The sequence below is a fragment of the Zonotrichia albicollis genome, chromosome 22, assembly GCF_047830755.1.
Source record: "Zonotrichia albicollis isolate bZonAlb1 chromosome 22, bZonAlb1.hap1, whole genome shotgun sequence".
Classification (NCBI taxonomy): Eukaryota; Metazoa; Chordata; class Aves; order Passeriformes; family Passerellidae; genus Zonotrichia; species Zonotrichia albicollis.
The window spans coordinates 5,450,359-5,465,228 of record NC_133840.1 but is presented as its reverse complement, the minus strand read 5'-3'; the positions used below and the strand labels follow the sequence as shown (position 1 = coordinate 5,465,228).

Sequence of the window (14,870 nt, the reverse complement as noted above, 5' to 3'; positions counted from 1 at the left end):
ACATTGTACCTTTTTTGTTGGTTTTTTTTATTTGCTTTTTCCTAAGCTGCTGCACAGACCTGAGAAAAGCTTTTTTTTTTCCTTTTGTATGGAAACTTTCTGTTGTTGTGGCTGCTGACTGCTCAGCAGAATGTGTTGTTCAGGGAATAGAGGATGTTCTGGGGCGGGTTTTCTCCCTTTTTATACTTTAAATGTATAAATTTACAATATCCAGGAGGAATTAAAGGCATGCTCTGCAGTCACCCTGCCAGCCTTGGATAAGGATTCTTAATGGGGACTGAGGAAATGGAAAATGGGAAACTCAGCCTTAATATAGGAACAGGCACATAAAGATGGGGAGAATAAATAAAGAGGAAATGCAATAAATTGGTTTTTTTCATTCAGTACAACACATAAAAATTAAACCCTGTTTATGTCTACACACACACAGGTGTCCATGGTGCTAAAATACTCAGGGTGCTCCTGACTGATAAAGACAATAGTGCTTGTAATCTGAATTCTTTTTCCCATCAGTGTTTATTTAAATAAAGTCTGAGGCGTTTTTTTCCTAAGAAGCAAAGCAATTTGGTTTGAGTGTGTGAAATTGGGTGAGTGAGCAAAATAGGGTGACTGAGTGAAAGGAGTGTGTTGTACAAGTGTGTTATGATTTATGGGGCAAACTGTGCAAAATATCCTCAATATTTATTCACTATTTTACTGACTGCATGGAAAATATTTCCCAGAGATGGCAACTGTAGAATCACCAAAATAAGATGTCTTGGGGTTCTTTTTAAAGTTCTTTCAGTGCCTGTGAGTGTGCAAAGAAAAGCTTCAAACAGTTCCATTTGCATAATAATGAACTGTTTTCATTTTTCCCTTTAGAAAAGATGCAAATGCTGCACTGCTGAGTAACTTTGAGGTGAGTTTGTCTTCATTCTGCTTTTAAAGCAGCAATTCCAGGCTGTCATCAGTGCCTGGTGTAATCTTTGGAAGCTGAAACCTGGCAGTGGCAACCAGGAAAACCTGCAGGGGATTTCCTCTTCCTTGCATTTGGTTTGGTTTAAAAAAAAACAAAACAAGAAAAAAAAATCTTCTTTTTGAAGAAGATTGGGAAATGGTTTTGCTAGTAATGAGTACTGTAGTATTGTTTGTTTGGTCCTGAGATTATTCTGAAGTATTTTCCTCTCTCATTTTAAGGGGAGTAGAAAGAAATGTTTCATTTACCTGGTTTAATTTAAGCCAGGTAATGGAAATCTTTTGGTTTGCTGATTAATTTAATTTTTGGAGCAGTTTTAATAACTGTGTTATTGCTGAAGCTGCTTTTTATTGCAGCTGTTCCATTCTGTTCTGGAATGGATCTGGAGGTGTTTCATGCTGCAAACAGCAGAGCAGCTCTGGTGGGTGGTGTTGAGGCATCTGGGCAGAACTCTGCTGAATTTCCTCTGAGAAACAGAGGAGACCCTGTCCCCCAGCTGGTGTTCAATGTCTGGCTGTTAAAATCATGTCCAAAAAATAACAAATATGATTTTTAAAAGAATTGATTCCCTCCAGCTGCTGATCCCTTTCCATTTGCTCCTCTCCCCAGTGGCTCTTGCACTGCAGAGCCAGCGCTGTGTAAATCCAGGGCTGTTTTACACACCAGGTTCCACCCTGTGCATCCCTGGGAGCTTCTTGGCCTTTTGTGCTCTCAGAGCTCCCAGAGCTGGGTTTGATTTCAGCACTGCCAGGTTCCTTTTCCTGATTGTGTTCATGTTTCTCCCTGTCTGGAAATGTTTGGTGTCTTATTTCTGTGGAATGGTCAGTTTGTGATTCTCCAGGCTGGATCTTGAGTGAAGCCAGCTAAAAATGAGGGCATGAACAGTGAGAAGGGCTCTGGTGATTTGCTCTGGTGTGGGATCTCAGCACCTCAGCACTGAGGTGTCACCGAGAGCACCCTTGGGGGGCTCGGGAGTCCTGGAATGTTCCAGAAGTGTCTGGTGGCTGGACTTTGATCCTACACAGGAGACGACACCTGTGTGAGGACAGGAGGGTTTCACCGGGGTGAATGGTGAAGGGATTAGTTAGTTAGAGAGTGAAACACAGGGTTTAGGATTTCTGTACAGGGGGGTTTAGAGAAGTAAGATGGAGGAATTGGGGCGTGTCCTGTCCTTCTTCTTCTTCTTCTTCTCCTCCATCTTCTGTGGTGATGGTGGCACTTTGGGATTGGTCATTACTAAAAGTGCACCGGGCAATAAGGGTGAAAGGTATTGGGGGAAAATGATAAATATTGTACACGTAACTTTGGGTATAAAGATAGGTGACCGCCCGGAGGGAGGGGAGTGTGCTCATGGCTGGCTGCTGAGCAGAGCTCTGTCGGGCCGAGAGAAAATCTTTTAGATAAACAATTAATAAACACCGAGACCGAGAAAAGAACTGAAGCCTCTTCTGCTCCTTTGAAACGCGGCTGCCCCAAGGCCACCCCGGGCCTTTCCAGGCCATCCAAACAGCCCAAACCGGACACTCTGGATATACTGCAAAACCTGGAGCAAAACACCTGAAAAAGTTCCATTCATCTCTTTAAAATAATCACAGCTTTAAAAAAAAAATTTACATCCTTATTCACCACTCTGGGGCCAAAACATTTCTCATTCCAGCTGTTGGTCCATCCACCAGAACAACCTCACATTTTTGTTGTTTGGCTGGTAGGAATTTCCTGTTCATTTATGATTTCCTGCTGGAATATTTGTGGGTAAAATGCTCTCAGATGCTCTAAACCTCTTTATTTTTACTTTATTTTTATTTTTATTTTTAGGTGTACCAGTTACTCACTGATCTCAAGCAGCAGCGTAAGGAGAGTGGCAAAACCAAGCAGAGCTCTGGGCAGCAGAACCTGAACACAATCATGTATGAGGTGAGCAGCACTGGGAAAATCCATTTACACTTGGCTCAAGCTGCAATAATTCAATAATTCAATAATTCAAGCTGCAATGCTGTGTATTGATAATTTGGTATCAAATTTCCCCCGATTCAAACCATAATAAAATGTTTTATCTGCACTTTTCTGTGGTTGTAGGGTAACTGTGCTGTCAGGGCAGAGTTAGGCAGTTGCTGTTCTTAAAATCTAGAAAAGAATTTCAATATTTCAAACCCCCTGGTTTTCAGCTGTTTAATTTTGTTAGGATTTTTTTTTAATTCTAAAAATCCCATCTTTTTAAGACACAGAGCAGAGCTTGCTATCATCTGATGAATTTGTGATATCACCTAATGTGATAATTAAGATGATGATTTCAAAGCTGAGGCACAGATTACATGGCATTTTTTAATTAACAGAACTAAATCAATCACTCCCAGCCAAAACAGATCATCTAAATTGGCTTTTGATCCAAAGAAAAGCCAAACCCCCCATACAGATAACATCACTTGCATGCCAGGTGAGGAATAAACACTTCATCCCTTGCTGGGAAGGAATTTTAACATTTTTTTAATACAAATCTTAACAATACAAATCCAAATTTATTTAAAATAAATGAGCAACTTCCCAGAGCTGCAGAATTGCATGGGCAGCAGTGGCTGGCAGGCAGCTGAAAGCTCTTTGCCTTTGCTTGCATGAGTAATTCTGTTGAGCCCTGAACCCTCTGGTGTGGATAAGATCTGGCCCAGGCTTTGGTTTTGTTTCAGTTCTGCCTTTGTTTGAAAAAGGTACAGAGGTTGTAATTCCTGAGCCTTGTGTTCAACAAAATAGGGGCTTACCAAAAATGGGAATTAAATCTTCATGGAGCCTGCCAGTCTCTTCCTGCACCTCTGGGAAACAGCTGAGGGAGATCCTGTGAGTAAATTTGGTCAGGATGCACCTGAAATCTTGAATTGTTTTGTTATTTTATGGGTTAAATACCTCTAGGGTGCTTGGTGTCAATTCTGGGTGGATTTTCTATGTTTGAGTGAAAGAAAAGCAAAATTTGATTTTATAGGGTTGTCTTTGGATTTCCTCACAAGCTCCCTGCAGATTTGGATCCATTGGCACTGAAGTAACTCCATAAAATAAATTTTGTTTTTCTGTATTTTTGGCTTTCTCATTGATTTGAAGTTGCCAAAAAAAAAGATGAACCTGGAAGAGAAATTACTCCTGTGAGATAATTAATTTACATGACAATATAATAATTTAATTTCAGTCACTGGTGGTGAATAACAGCTTCATTTTATCTGGAAAGATCAGACAAGGCTTAAAGAAAGTAATAATAAATTATAATTATTTCCAACTCTTCATTTTGGGGTTTAATTCAAGCAACAATAAACATTTAGGAAGACTTAAAGTCACTTCCAGTGAAAGATCAGCTATGAACTGCAATTTTTGTGGGGTTTTTTATCAACAAATTGGGTTTTTTACTTAATTCAGATTACTTGGTGTAATGTAATTCTTTTATCCACCTGCTCAATGTTGTTGTTGTAAATAAAGCAAATAAATGGAACCTTTGCTGTCAGAGTTAAGGTTGGTAGGTGTTACATGGAAAAAACTGATCCAAGTTTAATTGTCTCAATTAATTTTGAATAGCAAATATCCCTTGTGGATTTCATAACAAGCCTCTTAATCTGCTTCTATCAACTTAAAATTGCCAAAAATGCAGGTAAAGGCTAAAAACAAGGATAGATTGGAGATCCTAAAGAGAGATTTCTGGGCTGGCAGAATATTCCTGGCACTGAGCACATGAAAACTTGGGTTTAGGGTGAATTCAGCTTTTCCTGTGTGCTTTTAAAGACAGAATCCAAACAAGGAGCAAACCAAGCAAATGTCTCACAAACACAAGAGGGATTTTTTAGCAGGCAGAGCTAAAACTCAGCCCTTTCCTGTATTCCTCAACTTGCAGTTTTGTGCTTTGAACAGCTCAGATAAAGTTGATTTCCAAACCTGAATTGGTTGTCCAGTTTTCCTTGAGACTTTTCAGATTACTTGTTCAATAAACAACTGGTGGAATGAGTAATTGGTAATGAGAGATGTATTAAATAATCCATGTTTTCTTTCTGTCCCTTGCAGACACTGAAGTACATCTCAAAAACGCCCTGCAGGTACCAGAGCCCTGAGACTGTCAGGGAGTTCCTGGCAGCAATGAAAGACCACAAATTAACCAAGTAAGTGGGGCTGTGCCTTGAGCAGCAGTGAAAGCTCCATCAGTGCTGGCAAACTGATCCTGTGGGCAGTGGGATGATCTGAGTCGTGGATTTGAAGGATTTTATGTCATTTAAATGCTCAGCCAAGCATATTTTCCTTCACTGGTGGGTATTTCCATCTTTATGTGCTGTTAGTGCAGGATCTCTGAGATCTGCATTTCAGTTATTTAAATATTCTATTCAGTTATTTAAATATTCTATCAACCATCCCCTAGTTGATAGAATATTTAAATAACTGAAATGCAGATCTCAGTTATTTAAGAGATATATATTAAATATCTCTTTAATATTTAATCTTTAATATTTATCTCTTTAATAGTAATATATATATTGTCCCTCCCCAGCAGTTTCCTGTGGAGCTGAACACCCAGGTGTTATTTTTGGGAAAGAAAAAGATTTCCTTTGCACTTCCAAGACTCCAAGGGCTTTTTTCCCCTCTGTGAGTGCTTGTCTTGAGGCACACAATCCTCCTGGAGCTCTGGGACTGAGGCCTGATGGAAATAAAATGGAATCAGCTTGTTTGGAGAGCTCTGATCACTCCTGACTTGTAAAGCAGAACAACCCCAATATTTAATGCTTCTAAATGACTCCTCCTTCACTTAGAGGAGGAGTTTTTCAGACACTGCGTGTGTTTGTAGTCCCAAGGAGTTCATCCCCTGGGAAAAAGGCTTTTCCCTCATTTGGCTGTGCCACAGAATGCACACTGAGGGCCCTGCAGGGAGGTTTTTAGGCTGTGCAGAGCAGATTGGCAGCTTTTTGTTGGGCTTTCAGTGCCCCCTCTCTACAGCCAGGCACATCCAGCAGCTCTGCTGCTCCTTGGGAATCCTGCCCTGGAACTGTGCTTGGAGAATGGAGCTTTCTCTGCCAGCTCAGGAAATCAGGGTTTAACCCTCATTTTATCCAGCAGGATACTCATTGATGTATCCTCATTATTTTCTGGAGGTTTTGAAGCATGGAGTAAAGAAAATAGTCTACAATAAAAATACCAGAGGTGTAAAAGGTGGTAATATTGCTCAGTATTATTGATATTATTTATTTTTATATTATTTATATTACTATGTAAAGAGTTGGTAATATTGCACTGAGAGTTCTTAAAGTTGGCAGCACACATTTCCTGAGTAGTAGTGAGCATCCTTCCCTTCTGGGTGTAACCCAGCCCTTTCTGAAGAGAAAGAACCTTTGCTGGCACTGCAGGGCAGCAGTTTAGGAAGAACAGCAGAGTAGGATTTTTCAGAGTAAAACAAACTGAATAATATTGGTGTAAAACTCCCATTAAAAATCAAAGTGTTTATTCTTATTTAAAGCTCATTTCTAAACTTTTTTCAGGTAGAATTTGACCAGGACCTGAGGGTTAACTCTTAGTGTTATCACTTTAGGTTTGCTTCACTGCAACTGCTCCCCTTGATGGCATCTCCTAGAGTGAAATATTAAACAATTTCAATTATGAAGAGAAACTTCCAGCTACAGATTCTCTGTGTCCCACAGTGCTGAGCACTTTTGTAGAAGCTCTGCCCAAATATTCACCTTCCCACAGCTGCTTGTTCAGTGAGCTGGGAAGGTTGGAGCAGTTCCAAGCTTTAAATGAGCTTTTGGACTGTTCCATTTTTTGTGGATGCTCTGAGGAGCCTTTGGGGCTGGGGATCATCCTGTGTGTCCTTTCCCTGAGGCACTGAAGCAAAAGAATTATTCCCAGATCATTTCTTGTGCATGGTGGCAGCAGGATGAGAGTGAAGAGCCAGCCAGTGGTGTAGGTGACAAATTCACATTTGTTTTGTGAGCATCCTGTACAACTTTTATCTGGTAAAGAGTTTCCCAACTCTGTGCTTTGCAGAATAAAACTCAGAATTGTTTTGTGTGGCACTTTTTGTTTTCTGATCTTTTGCATGCAGCATTTAAAGCCAGAAATGTCAGGCAGCCCCTTCACCCCAAAGCACAGAGGGCACAAGGGGTGCAGTTTCTCTTTAGGGCATTTTATGTTAAACCTCTTAAAGCAGTGATTTCTCCCAGGCACTTTGGAGCTGCCTTTGGTTCCTACCCAAGGTCATTTCAACACTGCTCCTCTTGTTAAATCAAAAGGCTTTGATGGTTTCCATCCTGTGGGATGCAGGTGGTGCTGAGGGATTTCATCCCAGCTGTGTGCAGAGAGGAAAGATTTGCAGTGTTTGCTCTGCCAGGACCTTGCTTGTGTGATCCCTGCAATGACCTTTCCTCCCACCAGCAGTAATGAGCTCCAGACTTTCTTTGCTGCTTCCTTTGTGGGTAAGGCCCCCCAAAATGTGCTCTCTGAGCTGCTCACAGACCCTGGCTGTGCTGCTAACAGCTCTCTGCAGTGGCTGATTGGATTTAATTTGTGTTAATTGGGGTCTGTCCTCACACCATTCACTCTGGTTAAAGGGGCAGCAGCGCCCCCTCACCCCAAACTGCTTCCCTGCCCTTTGCATTCCTGCCGTGACTCCACCTCTAATCAGAGGGGAAACAATTAAGCAGCGTGTTTATGCTGTTAATTAGGCTTAGCCCATTTCCTTACAGCAGAATGCCGGGATTTGCAGCCCTGCCCGGGCTGTGCCATTCCCTGCCATTGCTGCCCTCAGCACTAGGCTGTGCTCGTGCCTGGGAGGAGACAGCAGCCAGGGAAACAGCAGCAGCTGAGGAACAGCACAGCCTGGAATCCAGGGAATTCTTATTTTTCCTTCCACAGCCCTGCAGGATGTCAGGCTGCACGTGATGTCTGTGCTCCTGTGAGAGAATTGGTAACATAATTCTGGCAAATTCTGAAAATCGTCTCAAATCCTTCTGTTATCGCTGATTTTTGCCACTCAAAAAGTCAAGTTAACACACTACCATCCATTTTCTAATGGATTTGTCTCTTTAGTGTTACAGACACAAAAAAAACCCTTCCTAAAAGGCAGATTTTAAAAAAATCAATTTTAAAGATTTTTAAAACATCAGTGTGTGCAAACAAGTATTCCAGAGTCATTTCAGAAAGCTGCCTTGTTAAATGGAGCAAATTCAAAGCCAGATATTTCCCTGACACAGTTAAGGTGTGGTAAACCAGTTTTTCCCATAGTTTTTAATCATTACTTTGCTAAAATTCAAACTGTAGAACTGAGATATTTTTAAAACTACAGCTCTGAACCCACAGAATGAATTTTGTTATTACCTTGTTGAGGCCTCAGGCTTTGGCTGCAGCTCCAGTTCAGTGAGCCATGTTGTACTTGGAAATAGAATTTGCCACTAGCAGCTCATTTTCCAGTCTTAGTGCTGGAATGGCTTCATATTTGTAACTTAGAGTGAATTGCATTGCATGAAAAGAACATTTATTAAACTGGAGTTCTGTAATTATGGTTCAGTGAAAACTGGCTCTGCTTGTGCTGCTTCCTGCCACTGATATCCTATCTTGTGTCTAATTTTGGGATAACCAAATTTCCAATCACTGCATATTTTTATTATTTTAAAAGAACTGGTCAGGAACATTGCCCTTTTTGTCTTTAAATCAACACAGCTGAGGAAGTGTTGAGCTGAAAATCTTCACTCCTTCTAGAAAATATTTTCCCTCATGACTGCCAAAAGCTACAACAGATACAAACCTGTGCAATAGGAAAGGCTGAAGGATTTGCTTTGTAATTTTTGTCTCCTCCAGAGCTTTCAAAATGAATATTCAGCAGCAAGTCAGCATTGGGCTCATTGAACAACAGCATCATTTAAGAGATTTTGAGATTATTCTCAGCTTTTCCAATGGGAATCCTTGTGGAGATTCACAGCACCCACTGGGGCTGTGATTTCCCATTTTGGGGAATCCTCCCTCAGCCAGACCCAGTGCTAATGCACTGAAAGCTGCCATGGGTGATGGAAGAGCATGGGATTTCTATTTCCAGCAGGAATCAAAGCCCTGCTTGTGTGTCCAGCTGTTCCTTCATGGTTTTCCCAGTAACCCTCAGCCATCCCTTCCTCAGGATAAATTTGCTGCTGCTCAGGCACAGATGTTTGAAGGGTTTTTTAGCTCTCTGTGCTGGATCTTGGCACTCTTCTCTCCTTACCCAGACCTCTTGCTGGAAAAACACTCTGGGAGTTCAGCAGATTAAAAAAGAGCAATACCAACACACACAGAGGAGATTTTGGTTAAAATATAAACTGCAAAATTTTACTTAGTGCTGACAGAAAATGGTGCATTTTGTGTGAATTTCCACAAGAGCATGCAAGTGTGGTGGAGTTTGCAGGGGTCTGAGGATGAGGGGAGAAATGAGGATCTGACTCCATGTTTCAGAAGGCTTAATTTATTATTTTATGATATATATTATATTAAAACTATACTAAAAGAATAGAAGAAAGGATTTCATCAGAAGGCCAGCTAAAACTAGAAAAATAGTTACAACAAAGGCTTGTGACTGACAGACAGTCTGGGCAGCTGGACTGTGATTGGCCATTAATTAGAAACAACCAACATGGACCAATCAAAGATTTACTTGTTGCATTTTACAGCAGCAGATAATCAATGTTTACATTCCGGTTTTGAGGCTTCTCAGCTTCTCAGGATAAAAAATCTTAAGGAAAGGATTTTTCATAAAACGTGTCTGTGACATGCAAGTATTTGTGTTATTTTTTAGAATGGATGTATCAGTGTAGGATTGTGCTGTCTGTTCTGTGATCCTGAACATGACCCAGGGGTGGTTTTTGTCCTGTAGAAATATTTTTTAGGATTTTTAGGTTAGAACTCAACATTTTCACCTCCTCCAGCACTCTCCCCTCACACAGACCTCAGATCCCTTTTGCTCCCTATAATTGCACAGGTTTTTGTCCCCTGCAGCCTGAGCTTTGTGTGTGTCCCCAAACCCATTCCAGAGCTTTTTTCCATCCTGGACAAGCTGCTCCTGGCTGCAGGATGTGGGATTTCTCAGCAGGAATTGCCCCATTGGGATTTCTCAGCAGGAATTGCCCCATTGGGATTTCTCAGCAGGAATTGCCCCATTGGGATATCAGCAGGAATTACCCCATTGGGATTTCTCAGCAGGAATTGCCCCATTGGGGGATTTGTCAGCAGGAATTGCCCCATTGGGATTTCTCAGCAGGAATTGCCATTGGGATTTCCCAGCAGGGATTGCCATTGGGATTTCTCAGCAGGGATTGCCCCATTGGGATTTCATCAGGAATTGCCCCATTGGGATTTCCCAGCAGGAATTGCCCCATTGGGATTTCTCAGCAGGAATTGCCATTGGGATTTCTCAGTAGGAATTGCCATTGGGATTTCTCAGCAGGAATTGCCCCATTGGGATTTCTCAGCAGGAATTGCCCCATTGGGATTTCTCAGCAGGGATTGCCATTGGGATTTCATCAGGAATTGCCCCATTGGGATTTCTCAGCAGGAATTGCCCCATTGGGATTTCTCAGTAGGAATTGCCCCATTGGGATTTCTCAGTAGGAATTGCCATTGGGATTTCTCAGCAGGGATTGCCATTGGGATTTCTCAGCAGGGATTGCCATTGGGATTTCATCAGGAATTGCCCCATTGGGATTTCTCAGCAGGGATTGCCATTGGGATTTGTCAGCAGGAATTGCCCCATTGGGATTTCCCAGCAGGAATTGCCATTGGGATTTCATCAGGAATTGCCCCATTGGGATTTCTCAGCAGGAATTGCCCCATTGGGATTTCTCAGCAGGGATTGCCATTGGGATTTCTCAGCAGGAATTGCCATTGGGGGATTTCTCAGCAGGAATTGCCCCATTGGGATTTTTCAGCAGGGATTGCCCCATTGGGATTTCTCAGTAGGAATTGCCATTGGGATTTCTCAGCAGGAATTACCCCATTGGGATTTCTCAGCAGGAATTCCCATTGGGATTTCTCAGCAGGAATTGCCAAATTGGGATTTCTCAGCAGGAATTGCCCCATTGGGATTTCTCAGCAGGGATTGCCATTGGGATTTCTCAGCAGGAATTGCCATTGGGATTTCTTAGCAGGAATTTTCCCATTGGGATTTCTCAGCTGGGATTCCCATTGGGATTTCCCAGCAGGAATTGCCCCATTGGGATTTCTCAGCAGGAATTGCCATTGGGATTTCCCAGCAGGAATTGCCATTGGGATTTCTCAGCAGGGATTGCCATTGGGATTTCTCAGCAGGAATTGCCCCATTGGGATTTCTCAGCAGGAATTGCCCCATTGGGATTTCTCAGCAGGGATTGCCATTGGGATTTCATCAGGAATTGCCCCATTGGGATTTCTCAGCAGGAATTGCCCCATTGGGATTTCATCAGGAATTGCCCCATTGGGATTTCTCAGCAGGAATTGCCCCATTGGGATTTCATCAGGAATTGCCCCATTGGGATTTCTCAGCAGGAATTGCCCCATTGGGATTTCATCAGGAATTGTCCCATTGGGATTTCATCAGGAATTGTCCCATTGGGATTTCTCAGCAGGAATTGCCCCATTGGGATTTCTCAGCAGGAATTGCCCCATTGGGATTTCATCAGGAATTGCCCCATTGGGATTTCTCAGCAGGAATTGCCCCATTGGGATTTCATCAGGAATTGCCCCATTGGGATTTCCCAGCAGGAATCGCCCCATTGGGATTTCCCAGCAGGGATTGCCCCATTGGGATTTCCCAGCAGGAATTGCCATTGGGATTTCATCAGGAATTGCCCCATTGGGATTTCCCAGCAGGAATTGCCCCATTGGGATTTCCCAGCAGGAATTGCCCCATTGGGATTTCCCAGCAGGAATTTCCATTGGGATTTCTCAGCAGGCAGGTCCTGCAGCATGGCCCATTAGCTCTGATTAGTGGGATTTTGCTTTTATGTGAGAAAATTGCTTTCTCTGTCACTCATCTTTTGTATGGATTTGAATTTGAGTGAGCAGCTTTCGTGTTCCAAACTGGTGCTAAAATCCAGGCAGGGCAGGGAAAATGCAGATGCTGAAGTTTGGGGGCAATGAGGCTGAAAATGTTCTCCACCTTCTGTTTGAGTGAGTGGAACATTTTCCCTTTTATTTAACAAGCACCAGCGTGCCCTGAGTGCTGTAGGAAGTGTAAAGATGAATTCAAGGGAGCTGAAAAAAGTTAATTTTACTTTTTAGATTTAATGGAGCATGAACTAAATTCAAGCTTAGCTCTGTGCCCAAGCCAAACACTGCAATCAGGGCTGATCCTAATGCATGGTTGCTTTACTTAAAACTAATCTCTGATGAAATTGTGGTTATTCAGGTTTTAATTTTTGTGTGTGTGCTGTCAGGAAATTCCAGGTACACAGAGAGCCTGGTCCCAGCAGTCAGTTTGTGGGATCAGACCCAGAGCCTGATCCCTGCAGTTAATTTTTGGGATCAGGAAATTCCAGGTACACAACCTGACCCCAGCATTCAGTTTTTTGGGATCAGAGCTTCATCCCAGCAGTCAATTTTTGGGCTCAATATTAAAAAGGTGCAGTGGGTACTGAGCTCCCACTCAAACCTCTGCCTTCTGCTGAGGGCTGAGCAATCCAGTTTCCTCTAAAATGCATTTTAGAGACATTTTGGGAGTGTTTGTATCATTGCTTCCCTCATAATTACACATTACCCTGCCTAAAGATCCTTGTGTCGGGGTGTTAATTAGTGCCTGTGCTGCACAAGCAGTTCCAGATGAAATATGGCATTTTTTGTGCAGCTTTTGGGGCTTTTTTTTTGCTCCCTGCTGCTTGTTCCTTTGTGTTGTTCTGCATCATTTTCCAGTAGGGAGCTTTGCTGATCAAAACCAGCCCTGAAATCCTTCAGCTGCCACATCTGAATGTGTTAATCACTGTCAGTTCTCTCTCATTCTTCTGTTCACATTTACAAAAACTGCAAATCCCCTGAAATGATGCTTTTAGGAATCTGTTTGGCCTGAGTGTAAAATTTCTGTCTGTCCCTAATGAGTTGGAGTGCTCATGAGCAAAATCTCTTGGAGAGGTGACCTTTTTTTGTTGTGCCCTCTGTTTCTGCAGGAAACACCAGCAGTTGCACTAATTGATTGTTTTAGTCACCATGTGTAATTGGTGTTAATTTATTTCTGCTTGCTGCTGCTGTGCCAGTAATCTTCCTGTGATAAACACAGCCCCACCTGCTTGGAAAAGCTCTGGAAAAATCAGGTTTGCATTCTTCAGCTCAGCCATAAAATGGCTTTTGCCATTTGATCCTCTTTATTTAGCTCTGGGGTTTATATTTCAAGGGTATTACTTTGAAAAAGAAGAGGATGAGGAAATTTGTTTAATAAAAATCAGATCATGTGCTTTGTGTGGAGCTGGAGGATCGGGGTGTGCTTTGCTGCCAAAGAGAAGAAAGAGTTGTTTGAGAAGGCTCTGAAGTGTCCTGTGAGAGAAACCTGGGTAAAATATGAATTCAGCACAGGCTGTCTGTGTGAGCAGGGGGAGGGAGGAGGAGGAGGAGGAGGAAGAAGAAAAGGAAGAAGAAGAAGAGGAGGAAGAGGAGGAGGAAGAAGAAGAGGGATAGAAGGAAGAAGAGGAAGAAAAAGAGGAAGAAGAAGAAGAGGAGGAGGAAGAAGAAGAGGAAGAAGAGGAGGAAGAGGAAGAAGAAGAAGAGGAGGAAGAAGAGGAGGAAGAGGAGGAAGAAGAAAAGGAAGAAGAAGAAGAGGAGGAAGAGAAGGAAGAAGAAGAGGAAGAGGAGGAAGAAAAAGAGGAAGAAGAAGAAGAGGAGGAAGAGGAAGAAGAGGAAGAGGAGGAAGAAGAGGAGGAAGAGGAAGAAGAGGAAGAGGAAGAAGAAAAAGAGGAGGAAGATGAGGAAGAGGAAGAGGAGGAAGAAAAAGAGGAAGAAGCAGAAGAGGAGGAAGAGGAAGAAGAGGAAGAAGAAAAGGAAGAAGAAAAAGAGGAGGAAGAGGAGGAAGAAGAAGAGGGAGAGGAGGAAGAAAAAGAGGAAGAAGAAGAAGAGGAGGAAGAAGAGGAAGAGGAGGAAGAAGAGGAAGAGGAGGAAGAAGAGGAAGAGGAGGAGGGAGGTTTTTACAGGGAGGAGCTCTTTTCCTCTGGCAATGAAGCACCAACATTTGCTTGGCCAGAGAGCAAAGCAAAGAGCCCCAAAAGCACCAACTCTGCCTCCATCAGGCACCAAAGCAGGGAATTCCCAGCTCTGGAGGAAAAAAATCTTCCAGAACTCCAGCTGAATTTGCCAGATTTTTATAGAATAAAATGATTATTTAATATTTTTTTTCCCAGCTCTGCATGGCAGCGCTGCCTTCAGCTTTGCTTTTACACAAGTGAGTTTTATCTCTCATTGATTCCTTCAATCACCTGCTTTCCATGTCAAGGATTTGAGTGCTCATCTCCTGCCATTCTTGGGTTTTATTCCTGATTTTTTATGACTCTGGTAGATGGCAGCAGTTGTAAACACCTCATCTGTGTGCCTGGAAAAATCCAGCCTTGCTCTCCATGGCCTCGTGTTGGAAACACCAAATTACCACGGCAAAACAAAGGAGGTGGATTCCCTGCTTCCCATCACCAGTGGAAACAATATTTTATTTCTCCAAAAAGCAAAGCAAAATAATAATAAATAAATAAATATTAGGTTTTCCCGGAGCTTTCTGTTAGGGTTTGTTAATATGTCACAAATGCTGGATTGAAAATTCACAAGCTTTTCCTTCTGAAGCTGAAAGTGATGATGGAAATGGAAATTTTAGCTGGATCATCCAGCAGCCAGTGGCAAAAAATCAAATCAAATTATATCTCTGAGGTATCTCCAGAAACACAGAAATTGGTGGTTGTAAACATGGAGGGATCTGTGTTCTCTTAAAAGCTGTGAGGTT

General features: G+C 42.4%; 1 protein-coding gene across 2 annotated transcripts in view; it reads left to right on the top strand.

Moving 5' to 3' along the window:
• The window catches only part of CRCP (CGRP receptor component), a 29,748-nt gene that overhangs the window by 2,223 nt on the left and 12,655 nt on the right, over positions 1 to 14,870 (top strand). For both annotated transcript variants that reach the window (XM_074556847.1, XM_074556846.1), the window contains exons 2-4: positions 862 to 898; positions 2,771 to 2,869; positions 4,988 to 5,082. In XM_074556847.1, the coding sequence (XP_074412948.1) occupies positions 2,861 to 2,869; positions 4,988 to 5,082 (104 nt within the window). In that variant the 5' untranslated portion in view covers positions 862 to 898; positions 2,771 to 2,860. The remainder of the gene's footprint in view (positions 1 to 861; positions 899 to 2,770; positions 2,870 to 4,987; positions 5,083 to 14,870) is intronic.